A 15,440-nucleotide genomic window follows, 5' to 3' on the forward strand; every position below is an offset into this window, starting at 1 on the left:
GAGTCCATGAGGAGGCGTGTGAGTGACTTTGGAAGAGGCAGGTTTTGAACTAAAACTTCACTCTTGACCGAGGAGAATTTATATGCTAAGAACGTAGTAATGATTTACCACTGCAGTTTTAACCGTGGTTTTGTAAGACACCATTTGTTTGGGTTATGGGCCAATTGAGCAGTGTTTAGCTAGTTAGCCGCGGAGTAAGTTAGCTTAGCTAGGTAAAGTTAGCTGGCTATCGGAGATTCGAGGTCATTTGCTGGTTTTACGTTGAGCTGTTGCGATATGCATAACGTTGACATGTGGTGTTACTATGTGGCCGTTTATATAAACTGTCAAGCTACTATGCTTCTACACGTGCTTCTACACCTGCATTACTAGCTGTTTGGGGTTTTAGGCTGGGTTTCTGTACAGCACTTCGAGATATTAGCTGATGTAAGAAGGGCTATATAAAATAAAATTGATTGATTGATTGATTACTACCTCTAACTAGCTATCTTACTTTGACAGTTTGAGTTGGGTTAGCTAACGTTAGCTAGCTAACTTTCAACAATAAACAGTCAACCGAGAAGTAAGTTAACGTGCAGATATCTTATCATTATAACGTTAGCTAGTTGAACAAGATATAAGTGTGCAGTAGTACAGAATGCTGCTCTCCCTGGTTGTGCACACGTACTCGTTGCGGTACTGGTTTCCTGCAGTGGTAATGCTAGGCACAGCTCCGGCTTATGTGCTGTCATGGGGTGCTTGTCGTGTGCTTACTGCTGTCCTACCATCAAGACTATACCGCAGGATGGACGACCACCTCTATAACATATACCAGAGCCTCGTCCTCTTTTTCTTCGAAAACTATACCGGGGTGGAGGTGAGTAGGCCTAAGTTACATTTCATTTTAAGGACACAAATGGAAGCGTTACTCCCAGCTCCTCAATGAAAATGCATGCAACCTGTATTGCCTCTTGGCTTGCTCTACAATCCTTGATTGCACGTGGGGAATCCTCACTGCAGTCAACCTACCCTGAAAATAATCGGTCAAGCCATCCGCGCTGTAGAATTTGGGTGCGCGCATGCGCTACACATTATGGTATCACGCGGAATATGCTCTACAATGAGAGAAACTCCGATCTATGAACCTCTTCTGAACATAAATTATTTAGTGTTGCCAGTGAATTGTGTGATGGCGTGATGTTTATACCCAGTAACTTGATTCAAAAAGTGAGGCAAATTGTATTGACTTTCTTCACCCTTTTTTTGGTTCGGTTAGTTAGACCGTCTTTAGTGATTTGAGATTGCCCTTAACAATGATTGCATTTGGATGTCATGACATAGGTCAGGAATAGTCTTGCAGCAAAGAAACATCTAATCCAGGGGTGTCAAACTCATTTTAGCTCAGGGGCCACATGGAGGAAAATCTATTCCCAAGTGGGCCGGACCGGAAAAATCATGGTCTATATAACTTAAAAACAACAACTTCAGATTGTTTTCTTTGTTTTAATACGATCAACATACAACATAAAGCTGGAGCCTGAGGACAGTGTGTCCAAAATAGTACAAGCACAACATCACTATTAATCATAAAACACGTCAAGTTTATTTGAAAATTCTAAAGAAAAAGAACACACAAACACACAATGCCTCAGTGATTAACAGAACTGTTTCACAGATCACAGAACTATATCAGGGTGTCATTTCTCAGGCAGAAATGTAGATAAAAAAGAATGAAATCCTGTTCCCCAAACAAGTGCAAGAACCACAGTCTGGAATAGGTTAAATATACAAATAAAATAAATTAAAAACAATAGCACATCAACATAAAAACATATAAACATAAAGCTGGAGCCTGAGGACAGTGTCCAAAAGCACAACATCACTATTAATCATAAAACACCTCAAGTTATTTGAAGGTTCTGAGGACAAAGAACACACAAACACACAATGCCTCAGTGATTCACAGAAGTATATCACAGATCACAGAACTATATCAGGGTGTCATTTCTCAGGCAGAGATGTAGATAAAAATAATGAAATCCTGTTCCCCAAACAAGTGCAAGAACCACAGAGTCAAGAATAGGTTAAATATACAAATAAAATAAAATAAATTAAAAACAATAGCACATCAACATAAAAACATATAAACATAAATCTGAAAGCATTGCTCAAACTCCCATAACAGTCCCGTTATTTTATCTATGAACCGCTTCATGTCTGCCACATGTTGGGTCGCGCACACATTTTCAGACAGGGGAAGTGAGCTGCATCACCACCGGCAAGTTGCGTCTCCCACAATGACAGCTTCAACTTGAAAGAACGTATGCTGTCATAATACTGCGTGACAACTTTGTTGCGCCCTTGCAGCTGTTTGTTCAAGTTATTCAGGTGCTCTGTAACATCCACCATAAATGCAAGGTCCTGCATCCATTCTGCGGAATGAAATTCTAACACTGGTTTGCCCTTTTCTTCCATGAACTGTTCAATTTCTTCTCGTAAATCAAAGAAACGCCTCAGCACAGCACCTCGGCTTAACCATCTTACCTCAGTGTGGTATGGCAGGCCATAGATGTGGTCTTTCTCTCTGAGAAGGCTGTCAAACTAACTGTGATTCAGGCTTCTGGATCGGATGAAATGAACAGTTTGGATGACCACCTTCATGACGTTATCCATCTTTAATGACTTGCAACACAAAGCCTCCTGGTGCAAAATACAGTGAAAAGTCAAAAAATCACGTCCTCCATTTGCAGATTGCACTTTCTCTCTGAACTTTGTCACAACGCCTGCTTTTTTCCCGATCATTGAGGGCGCACCATCTGTAGCCAGGCTGACAGTGCGGGACCAGTCCACTCCGACCCTGTCCAGCGCGCCGACGAGTGCGGTAAAAATATCAGCTGCTGTCGTTGTATCTGTCATCGGCACCAACTCCACGAACTCCTCGGTGACGGTCAATGTGTCATCAACTCCGCGGATGAAAATGGCCAGTTGTGCAACATCTGTAATGTCCGTGCTTTCATCAATTGCAACCGAAAACGCAATAAATGACTTTACTTTTTGCTTCAACTGGCTGTCCAAATCCACTGAAGGATCGGAAATCCTGTCTGCAACTGTGTTTCTTGTCAGGCTGATATTTGCAAAAGCCTGCCGCTTTTCAGGGCACACAATCTCCGCTGCCTTCATCATGCATGTTTTTACAAATTCACCCTCACTAAATGGTTTTGAAGCCACTGCGATTTCATTAGCAATGAGGTAGCTAGCTTTCACTGCAGCGTCACTGATGTCTCGGCTGTGAGTAAACACAGACTGCTGTTTCTTCAGACCCGCCAACAGTTCATTCACCTTCTCTCATCTCCGCTGTCCTTGAAAGTTGTCATATTTGTCGGCATGAAGACTCACATAGTGGCGACGAAGGTTATATTCTTTCAGCACTGCAACATGCTCTGAACACACCAAACATACAGCTTTCCCATTCAATTCAGTGAATAAATAGGATGACACTTTTTCTTGGAACACTCTGCACTCTGCGTCCACTTTTCTCTTTTTTGACATAGACATATTGGGGCAATGAGGGTGCCAAAGCACATAATGTTAAAAGTAGAAGCCGTAATAAATATCGCGGGCAAAACAAAGTAGCTCATTGGCTGCACGTGCTTGACGTACTTGCTCTGCCCCGGTATAAACAGTTTGCTTGCTTAACACAATTGCTATTGCGCCATCCAGTGGACGCAATTGGAACAGCAGTTTATTTTATGGAAAAATTGCAGCGCATTTTTATACTTTACACAATTATTATTATTATTATTTTTATTTTTTCAAAATCATCTCGCGGACCGGATTAAACCCGTTTGCGGGCCGGACGTTTGACACCCCTGATCTAATCACTTTATAAAGGCACGGATCTGATTAAAATCATATTCGGATTAATATAGCCATGATTAGATTTTCTAATTATCATAACCTATTGTCAAATATGATAATATGTAATATTTGAATCGTTCTGATTTTAATTGAAGAGCTAATTCAAATAGATTGCCAATAAAAATAATTACTGGGTTAGTTTAATCTCATATTCCATAATATTTATCCTGTATTTGAGACTCAATTAAAGTTTAACATACTGTTTCAAATACTGTATCCTTAAAACCCAAAGAGCAAGTAATGCCGATGTAGTAGCACAGTGGCTAGGAAAAACGCCCTAGAAAGGCAGGAACCTAGGAAGGAACAGAGAGAAACCAGGCTCCAAGGGGTGGCCAGTCCTCTTCTTACTGGGCCGAGTGGAGATTATAAGAGTACATGGCCATTAAAGCCAGATCGTTCTTCAAGCTTTTCAAACATTCATAGGTGACCATAATAATATCAGTGGTTAAAGAGGGTGCAACAGGTCAGCACCTCAGGAGTAAATGTCAGTTTGCTTTTCATAGCCGAGCATTCAGAGGTAGAGAGAGCGGGTCGAAACGGCAGGTCCGGGACAAGGTAGCACATCCAGTGAACAGGTCAGGGTTCCAACTACTCCACTACCTGTTATGCACTAGAAGAAATGCACCCCTCCAAACATACTTGCATCACATAAGCGAAAATGGCATTCATCCCGATTAAAGACTAAATTTAAAGACTGTTTCAAATACTTAAGTAAACTCAATGGATTAATTTAGTACAACTACTCCTATCTATTTAATGGACTAAAAGCATTTCTACTGTACCATTTTGAAAATGCACCTCACAAAAAACTACTTACACTACATTAACAAAAGTATGTGGACACTGCTTGTCGAACATCTCATTCCAAAATCATGGGCATTAATATGGAGTTGGTCCCTCCCTTTGCTGCTAAAACAGCCTCCACTCATCTGGGAAGGCTTTCTACTAGATATTAGAACATTGCTGCGGGGACTTCCTTCCATTCAGCCACAAGCATTGGTGAGGTCAGACACTGATGTTGGGCGATTAAGCAGGGCTCGCAGTCGGCGTTCTAATTCTTCCCCAAGGTTTAAGATAGGGTTGAGGTCATGGCTCTGTGCAGGCCTCTCAAGTTCTTCCACACCGAACTCTACAAACCATTTCTATATGGACCTCGCTTTGTGCACAGGGGCATTGTCATGCTGAAACAGGAAAGGGCTGTCACCAAACTGTTGCCACAAAGTTAGGCGCACAGATTTGTCTAGAATGTCATTGAATGCTATAGCGTTAAGATTTCCCTTCACTGGAACTAAGGGGCCTTGCTCGAACCATGAAAAAGTCCTCCTCCACCAAACTTTACAGTTGACACTATGCATTGGGGCAGGTAGCGTTCTCCTGGCATCCGCCAAACCCAGATATGTCCGTCGGATTGTCGGATGGTGAAGCGTGATTCAAATCTCCAGTGAACGCGTTTCCACTGCTCCAGAGTCCAATGGTGGCGAGCTTAACACCTTAACAAACATGTCAGAGCAAAAACCAAGCCATGAGGTCGAAGGAATTGTCTGTAGAGCTCCGAGACAGGATTGTGTCGAGGCACAGATCTGGGGAAGGGTACCAAAAAATGTCTGCAGCATTGAAGGTCCCCAAGAACACAGTGGCCTCCTCCATCATTCTTAAATGGAAGAAGTTTGGAACCACCAAGATTCTTCCTAGAGTTGTCTGCCTGGCCAAACTGAGCAATTGGGGGAGAAGGGCCTTGGTCAGGGAGGTGACCAAGAACCCGATGGTCACTCTGACAGTGTTCCTCTGTGGAATTGGGAGAACTTTCAGAAGGACAACCATCTCTGCAGCACTCCACCAATCAGGCCTTTATATTAGAGTGGCCAGACGGAAGCCACTCCTCAGTAAAAGGCACATGACAGCCCGCTTAGAGATTGCCAAAAGGCACCTAAAGGACTCTGACCATAAGAAACAAGATTCTCTGGTCTGATGAAAGCAAGATTGAACTCTTTGGCCTGAATGCGAAGCGTCACGTCTGGAGGAAACCTGGCACCAACCCTACGGTGAAGCATGGTGGTGGCATGCTGTGGGGATGTTTTTCAGCGGCAGAGACTGGGAGACTAGTCAGGATCGAGGGAAAGATGAATGGAGCAAAGGACAGAGAGATCCTTCTCCCGAGTGGCGCAGTGGTCTAAGGCACTGCATCGCAGTGCTAGCTGTGCCAATAGAGATCCTGGTTCGAATCCAGGCTCTGTCGTAGCCGGCCGCGACTGGGAGACCCATGGGGCGGCGCACAATTGGCCCAGCGTCGTCCAGGGTAGGGGAAGGAATGGCCGGCAGGGATGTAGCTCAGTTGGTAGAGCATGGCGTTTGCAACGCCAGGGTTGTGGGTTCGATTCCCACGGGGAAGTATGAAAAAAATAAATAATGTATGCACTCACTAACTGTAAGTCGCTCTGGATAAGAGCCTGATCAAACATCTCTGGAGAGACCTGAAAATAGCTGTGCAGCGACACTCACCATCCAACCTGACAGAGCTTGAGAGGATCTGCAGAGAAGAATGGGAGAAACTCCCAAAATACAGGTGTGCTAAGCTTGTAGCGTCATACCCAAGAAGAATCAAGGCTGTAATCACTGCCAAAGGTACTTCAACAAAGTCCTGAGTAAAGGGTCTGAATACTTATGTAAATATTATATTTTTTTTTATATTTTATAGATTTGCAAACATTTATAACCTGTTTTTGCTTTGTCATTATGGGGTATTGTGTGTAGATCGATGAGGGGAAAAAAACAATTTAATCAATTTTAGAATAAGGCTGTAACGTAACAAAATGTGGAAAAAGTCAAGGGATCTGAATACTTATCGAATGCACTGTAGGTCTGCTGATTTAATCAGTGTTGACAATGGAGTAGTCAAGTGCTGAATTCTGTGTAGGAAAGCCCATCTTTAACAACTGCTTAATTTTTCTGTCATACCTGTATTGCAGATAGCTGAGAAAATGCCTCTTAAAAGAAAGCTAGAAGCCTGTGGAAGTCAGACTCTTACAGTATTTTTTAAAATGCCCAGTGCAGTCAATTAGTTTTTTACTGTGTTTTATATCATATTCTACAACAGCTGATGAAACTAACACTGTAAAAGTGTGACATTTTTTGGGGGTGTCATTTCCTGATAGTTGCTGGTTGAAAATACAATCTAGCATTAGAATGTAAATAAATTAAATAAATAATATGCCATTTAGCAGACGCTTTTATCCAAAGCGACTTACAGTCAATACCAGACGCCGCCACAAATAGAGCTTGTTCAGTAAAAATGTCTTAACTAAGGGAGCCTGGCTGGCTACTTTTTCCATTTGGCTGGGTACTTACTACATGTGCTTGTGGAAAACACTGGAAACGTGGTAATTAACTGCAATGACCGTAATCCATTGCGCCTGCTCTTCCCGGACCCGTATAGAGGCAGATACACAGACCATATGAGACCGCATGAGAGCAGAATGTACACAACGACGAGGGGGATAGAGACAGTTCGTGAGGAAGCTCTACCCAATTGATAGTTATAGTAGTTGGTAATAAGCAGTCTTGAAAGTATGCCTTGTGTACTTTGAAGAACTAGTCAAATGATTTTGTCAGCCTACTAGCCTAGCTTAATAGGATGACTCATTCAATTGGGAGCACAGAGATAACGTTACCTGGTTGTCTGGCTGGCTGGATGGCTGTTACTGCTTGGGCTGAGACGAGAGGATGATAGGCATGTACATTTCGGTAAATTTTGCAGCCGACTAAACGTCCTTCATTAACCGGTCAAGAAACGGTAAAACATTTTCCAAACAGTAAAATGTCCTATTTTGTTGCCTTACAACCTGGAATTAAAATGGATTTTTGGGTGAGTTTGTATCATTTGATTTACACAACATGCCTACCACTTTGAAGATGCAAAATATTTTTTCTTGTGAAACAAACAAGAAATAAGACAAAAAAACAGAACACTTGAGCGTGCATAACTATTAACCTTCCCAAAGTCAATACTTTGTAGAGCCACCTTTTGCAGCATTTACAGCTGCAAGTCTCTTGGGGTAAATGTCTCTATAAGCTTGGCACATCTAGCCACTGGGATTTTTGCCCATTCTTCAAGGCAAAACTTCTCCAGCTCCTTCAAGTTGGATGGGTTCCACTGGTGTACAGCAATCTTTAAGTCATACCACAGATTCTCAATTTGATTTTTTCCTTGATGGCCAAAAAGCTCAATTTTAGTCTCATCTGAACAGAGTACCTTCTTCCATATGTTTGGGGAGTCTCCCACATGCCTTTTGGCGAACACCAAACGTGTTTGCTTATTTTTTTATTTTAAGCAATGGCTTTTTTCTGGCCACTCTTCCGTAAAGCCCAGCTCTGTGGAGTATATGGCTTAAAGTGGTCCTATGGACAGATACTCCAATCTTAGCTGTGGAGCTTTGCAGCTCCTTCAGGGTTATATTTGGTCTCTTTGTTGCCTCTCTTATTAATGCCCTCCTTGCCTGGTCTGTGAGTTTTGGTGGGCGGCCCTCTCTTGGCAGGTTTGTTGTGGTGCCATATTCTTTCCATTTTTTAATAATGGATTTAATTGTGCTCGGTGGGATGTTCAAAGTTTCTGATGATTTTGTTTATAACCCAACCCTGATCTGTACTTCTCCACAACTTTGTCCCTGACCTGTTTGGAGAGCTCCTTGGTCTTCATGGTGCCACTTGCTTGGTGGTGCCCCTTGCTTAGTGGTGTTGCAGACTCTGGGGCCTTTCAGAAATGGTGTATATATATATATATATATATATATACACTGAGATCATGTGACACTTAGATTGCACACAGGTGGACTTTATTTAACTAATTATGTGACTTCTGAAGGTAATTGGTTGCACCAGATCTTATTTAGGGGCTTCATAGCAAAGGGGGTGAATACATATGAACGCACCACTTTTCCGTTATTTATTTTGTATAATTTTTTGTAACATGTTATTTTTTTCATTTCACTTCACCAATTTTGTATATGTCCATTACATGAAATCCAAATAAAAATCAATTTAAATTACAGGTTGTAATGCAACAAAATAGGAAAATCGCCAAGGAGGATGAGTACTTTTGCAAGGCACTGTATAAGGCTATTAAGCTGATGAGACACGTTTTTATGAAGAAAACACTTAAGACACGGTTGGTTTGCCGTTGGCGTTCTCAGTGCTAATTGGATTTTCCACAATCCTGGGTGTGTAATTACAAAGACGGGCACAAATAATTTCAGTTTGGTTACCACCCAAATTTCTTCCATTTTGTTTCTGTTTGACAGTATTCCCTAATGTCTTTTAGGCCTGTTAAACTGTGTTCATTCTTCTTTCTTTAGGTTGTTATTTATGGAGACATGCCAAAGAATAAAGAGAATGTGGTCTACCTTTCCAACCATCAATGCACAGGTGAGCTTTTCCTATTGAACAAAAATGTTAACTAATTCATTTCTGTTCATTCTGAGCTAGAATAATTTGTTAGTTAAAGTTTGGCACATGATGCAGTAAAATTGTATCTCATCAGAGAAAGCTAAGGTTTGCAGTTGGACTAAAACCCTTGCTTTCTCTTGTCCTGTCATACAGCGGACTGGATCATTGCTGACATGTTAGCCATTAGGCAGAAAGCACTTGGCCATGTGAGATACGTCCTAAAAGATGGGCTGAAGTGGCTCCCATTATACGGATGGTATTTCTCTCAGGTAATATATATCTATATATACGTTTTGGACTGTCAAAGAGATGCTATAATATGTATTGTGCTGATTGGTAAGATTGATTTAAGCCTATTTGGTATCTGTTTTTTATCAAATGTTATTTTTTAGCATGGAGGTGTCTACGTGAAGCGAAGCGCAAAGTTTGACGAGAAAGCAATGAAAAAAAAGCTATCTTCACAGACAGTGTTGGGAACACCAGTAAGTATAAAAGGAGCACACTGACAAACTGTCTGATTTGTGAACGTTATTTCCTCCCAAAAGCTTTTTTGGTGATAAGCATGTTATTTCTTACATGGCAGCCAATAACTTTTTACATGGCTGCCAACAAAACTAATGTTTAATACTGTCACTTCATTCAAATGGATTCTATTGATGGGCTGCGAGGCTGTCAGTGAATACCATAAAAGTGCTCTTACATTATCCCAATTTGTCATTTATTGAAGAGCATTGCTATTCTAAAATATACAAAATACATGAAACCAACTGAAATAAATATTTATAATGGCCATTTTGGTCACTGGTATGTCTGTTCTAAATGTTTCCCTGTGCCTAGTCTATATCAGGAAGGACAGCTGTTGCCAAATAACTTTTTCCCAGGACACTAAGATCCACAGCTTGTTTGGTCTTCTGGGCTACCCTTTGTCCCTGGGCTTCTGTGCTAGCATTTTGTCATGATTTTATGACTAGTCTACTCTTCATGACACCCAAGTTTTCATATGTGCATGGGTACAGTGCATTCGGAAAGTTTCCACATTTTGTTTTACGGTACAGCCTTTTCCTCATCAATCTACACACAATACCCCATAATGACAAAGCCAAAACAGGTTTTTAGACATTTTTGCACATTTATTAAAAATAAAAAACATACCTTATTTACATAAGTATTCAGACCCTTTGCTATGAGACTTGAAATTGAGCTCAGGTGCATCCTGTTTCCATTGATCATCCTTGAGATGTTTCTACAACTTGGAGTCCACCTGTGGTAAATTCAATTGATTGGACATGATTTGGAAAGGCACACACCTGTCTATATAAGGTCCCACAGTTGACAGTGCATCTCAGAGCAAAAACCAAGCCATGAGGTCGAAAGAACTGTCCGTAGAGCTCCGAGATAGGATTGTGTCGAGGCACAGATCTGGGGAAGGGTACCAAAAAATGTCTGCAGATTTGAAGTACCCCAAAAACACAGTGGCCTCCATCATTCTTAAATGGAAGATGTTTGGAACCCCCAAGACTCTGAGCAATCGGGGGAGAAGGGCCTTGGTCAGGGAGGTGACCAAGAACCCGATGGTCACTCTGACAGAGCTCCAGAGTGTCTCTGTGGAGATGGGAGAGCCTTCCAAAAGGACAACCATCTCTGTAGCACTCCACCAATCAGGCCTTTTACTCCTCAGTAAAAGGCACATGACAGCCCGCTTGGAGTTTGCCAAAAGGCACCTAAAGGACTCTGACAATGAGAAACAAGATTCTCTGGTCTGATGAAACCAAGATTGAACTCTGTGGCCTGAATGCCAAGCGTCACGTCTGGAGGAAACCTGGCACCATCCCTACGGTGAAGCATGGTGGTGGCATCATGCTGAGGGGATGTTTTTCAGTGGCAGGGACTGGGAGACTAGTCAGGATCGAAGGAAAGATGAATGGGGCAAAATACAGAGAGATGCTTGTTTGAAACCTGCTCCAGAGCACTCAGGACCTCAGACTGGTGCGAAGGTTCACCTTCCAACAGGACAACTACCTTAAGCACACAGCCAAGACAACACAGGAGTGGCCCATCCAGAGCCCGGACTTGAACCCGATCGAACATCTCTGGAGAGACCTGAAAATAGCTGTTCATCGACGCTCCCCCGTCCAACCTGACAGAGCTTGAGAGGATCTGCAAAGAAGAATGGGAGAATCTCCCCAAATACAGGTGTGCTAAGTTTGTAGCGTCATACCCAAGAAGACTCGAGGCTGTAATCGCTGCCAAAGGCGCTTCAACAAAGTGCTAAGTTAGGGGTCTGAATACTTGTGATATTTCCACTTTTCAAAAAAACTGTTTTTGCTTTGTCATTATGGGGTATTGTGTGTAGATTGAGGGGGGGTGGGTGGAATTTAATCCATTTTAGAATAAGGATGTATCTTAGTCTAGCAGCCTTGTTGTAAAACTGCAGTCTTAGACTACTTATCTTATAATATAATAATAATATGCCATTTAGCAGACGCTTTTATCCAAAGCGACTTACAGTCATGCGTGCATACATTTTTTTTCGTGTATGGGTGGTCCCGGGGATCGAACCCACTACCTTGGCGTTACAAGCGCCGTGCTCTACCAGCTGAGCTACAGAGGACCACATCTTAAGAGTAATGATGTGCTGATCTCCCCTGCAAGACTTCATTTGCCGTAACTCAACCCGTTTGTTTTGGTTTCTGTGCAGATGTATCTTGTCATCTTCCCAGAAGGAACGCGATACAACCCTGAACTCGAGAAGATGATCAGCGACAGTCAGGCTTTTGCCACTAAAGAAGGTGCTCTTTCATACTTTCACATTGATTTACACATTTAGAGCAAGTGTGTTCTTTCATGACTAATAGCAAAGCTTTGGGGAGGATTAACGGATGGGGGTCATGTAGGGGTAATGCATTGCAACATGTACGTCACCTTCTAACCCACCCATGCTTAATGGATTCCTTATCCCACATTGAAAGTGATTGTTGTAGCACTTACATTATTTATTTTTTTCAACCTTCAACCGCTGAAACTCAGCAATTTACCAGTGGCCATGTTCAGAGGCAGAATAAAGAGGAGGACTCAATCCAAAACCGTTTAACTGTATAAGGGTTTTTGGGTCATAAGGTATTTGGTAACAAGGTTTTGAACACAAATACAACTCGCAACTTAAAAGCAAGATACATTTACCGTAACAGCGAATACGTTCTACCCCCCAACTAACTTTTTGCCATCTCTGTTAAAATCCCACAACCCAAATGTTTGTTGACAGCATTAGAGCGGAACCTTAGACAATATGAAAAGCTGCCTGGCTGTTTCGTATTTTTTATCCTCGTCAGTGGATTACTGGTACAGTGCCAAGAGCTTGGCAGCTTGGACCAGTGAGCTGCTTTAATGAAATATCCCAGAGGCTGTAGCTTATAAATTGCGCAAAAGATTAACTTGTGATTACAAAAGTATGTTACTGCTGGCTTATAAGTGATTTATAATGTTGCTAGACCTAATTCGCAAGAGCAAATTGAAAGGTTTGAAATGGCATCTTGTTTAAGACATTTTGTTTCATAAAGTAGAATATATTAGTTTGGTAGCAGACTGATACCTTTGGCCATGTAGTGTATGTGGACACCTGCTCGTCGAACATCTCATTCCAAAATCATGGGCATTAATATGGAGTTGGTCCCCTTTTGCTGCTATAACAGCTTCCACTCTTCTGGGAAGGCTTTCCACTAGATGTTGAAACATTGCTGCGGGGACTTGCTTCCATTCAGCCACAAGAGCATTAGTGAGGTCGGCCACTGATGTTGGGGGATTAGGACTGGCTTGCTCTGCGTTCCAATTCATCCCAAAGGTGTTTGATGGGGTTGAGGTCAGGGCTCTGTGCAGGCCAGTCAAGTTCTTCCACACCGATCTCGACAAACCATTTCTGTATGGACCTTGCTTTGTGCACAGGGGCATTGTCATACTGAAACAGGAAAGGGCCGTCCCCAAACTGTTGCCACAAGGTTGGAAGCACAGAAATGTCTAGAATGTCATTGTATGCTGTAGCGTTAAGATTTCCCTACACTGGAACTAAGAGGCCTAGCCCAAACCATGAAAAACAGCCCCAGACCATTATTCCTTTACTTTACAGTTGGTACTATGCATTGGGGCAGGTAGCGTTCTCCTGGCATCCGCCAACCCAAATTTGTCCGTTGGACTGCGAGAAGGTGAAGCATGATTCACGAGAACGCGTTTCCACTGCACCATAGTCCAATGGCGTCGAGCTTAACACCACTCCAGCTGACGCTTGACATTGTGCATGGTGAGTTTAGGCTTGTGTGCAGCTGCTCGGCCATGGAAACCCATTTTAATGAAGCTCCTGACGAACAGTTATTGTGCTGACGTTGCTTCCAGAGGCAATTTGGAACTCTGTAGTGAGTGTTGCAACCGAGGACAGGCGATTTTTACGCACTATGCGCTTCAGCACTCAGCGGTCCCGTTCGGTGAGCTTTTGTGGCCTACCACTTTGCGGCTGAGCCGTTGTTGCACCTATACGTTTCCACTTCACAATAACAGCACTTACAGTTGACCTGGGCAGCTCTAGCAGGACAGAAATTTGACGATCTGACTTGTTGGAAAGTTGGCATCCTATGATGGTGCCACATTGAAAGTCACTGAGCTCTTCAGTAAGGCTATTCTACTGGCAATGTTTGTCTATGAAGATTGTATGGCAGTGTGCTTGATTTTATAAACCTGTCAGCAACAGGTGTGGCCGAAATAGCAGAATCCACTAATTTGAAGGGTTGAATATTAATAAATAATTAAGCTAATGAAAACGTGATTTTCCTATGTTTTATGTTTTATATTTCCACACTATGTGGTTGGGAGAATATTGCGAAAATGATGATAATGCCCTTTAAGTGTATGAGCTGTTTTGAAAAGACTGCCTGAAATTTCAGCCTGTTTTGGTGGAATGGCTTTTTGGCCTGCCTGGTGACCTCACCAGGCGGTTAATTAGTTAGTAGACCAATAAGAACGAGAGTTCCAAACCTCTCTGCCAATAACAGCTAGTTTTCCTCTCCCCTCTCAGACCACTCCCAGACAGTCCTAGCAAAATTCTTGCGTGAGAAATTGCTCTTTGCCAAGAAGCTATTTTTGTTTCATTTTTACAATTTTAATTGAAAACAATTAGGTACCAGAAATGATTTGATGTTGAGAAACTGCTTCATTGGGCCTTTTAGATCATAATCCCTTGTCGTCTGACATTTGAGATTGCAGATTTCTCAATTAACTGCTTTGGCCATCACAGCCATATCACCATGAAATGGAACGCAATATATACACAGTGTGGCACTCGATAAACTGCATATCTGTATTCCCAGTTGTGAAATCCATAGATTAAGGCCTAATTTATTTAAATTCACTGATTTCCTTATATGAACACATGTGGGTTTAGATAATTGCTGGTCTCAAATGCAGCCGACATTCTTTCTGATTTAGTGATTACAACAACCGGGTGACATTTGAAAGACATCATTAGTCACCTCTCAGTGAAGGATGGGCTAGTTTGTCCATTGATACTGCAATTTGTCCACTGTCTACCATTCAGTTATGTGACCTGATTATTTAAATGGAGGGCTGTATTACTGTTTGTTGGCATTTATTGTAAGATTCAAATGAAATCCTGGTACTAGAAACAGGTGTGTAGTAGTGACTTGTGTTTACCACTGCTATTGGAAACTTGGTATAATTAACCCTTTACACTAGTGGGAATTGGCCTCTATGGGTAGGACTACATTTGAAATGTTTCTTACAGAAGAAATATGAAATGCATAACCATGGTAGAAATTGAAAGGGAACAGTTTGGAGATAATGGGAAATTATTACATTTACTGTAATGGGAAAATTATTACAGTTACTGTACTTTTCATTTGTCAATAACAAAATCAGAAAATACTCTGGATACATTCAGTAATATAAGACTATTCCTGGAAAATGTGGGATAGGTAAAAAAAAAAAGACAAGTATTTGAGTGAGAGGACTGTCCAAGTGGCCACACACTTCTCCAAAGTGTGCACAGTTCCTAAGCAATTTACATTTAAGTCATTTAGCAGACGCTCTTATCCAGAGCGACT

General features: G+C 41.9%; 1 protein-coding gene across 1 annotated transcript in view; it reads left to right on the forward strand.

Annotated features, from left to right (window-relative positions):
* The window catches only part of LOC311133346 (1-acyl-sn-glycerol-3-phosphate acyltransferase epsilon-like), a 41,921-nt gene continuing 26,481 nt past the window's right edge, over nt 1-15,440 (forward strand). Inside the window, exons 1-5 of the mRNA XM_084166847.1 lie at nt 1-856; nt 9,246-9,315; nt 9,490-9,605; nt 9,729-9,818; nt 12,035-12,125. Coding sequence (XP_084022973.1) covers nt 638-856; nt 9,246-9,315; nt 9,490-9,605; nt 9,729-9,818; nt 12,035-12,125 — 586 coding nt within the window. The 5' untranslated portion in view covers nt 1-637. The remainder of the gene's footprint in view (nt 857-9,245; nt 9,316-9,489; nt 9,606-9,728; nt 9,819-12,034; nt 12,126-15,440) is intronic.

This window comes from Coregonus lavaretus (assembly GCF_964263955.1).
Source record: "Coregonus lavaretus genome assembly, chromosome: 1".
Lineage (NCBI taxonomy): Eukaryota > Metazoa > Chordata > Actinopteri > Salmoniformes > Salmonidae > Coregonus > Coregonus lavaretus.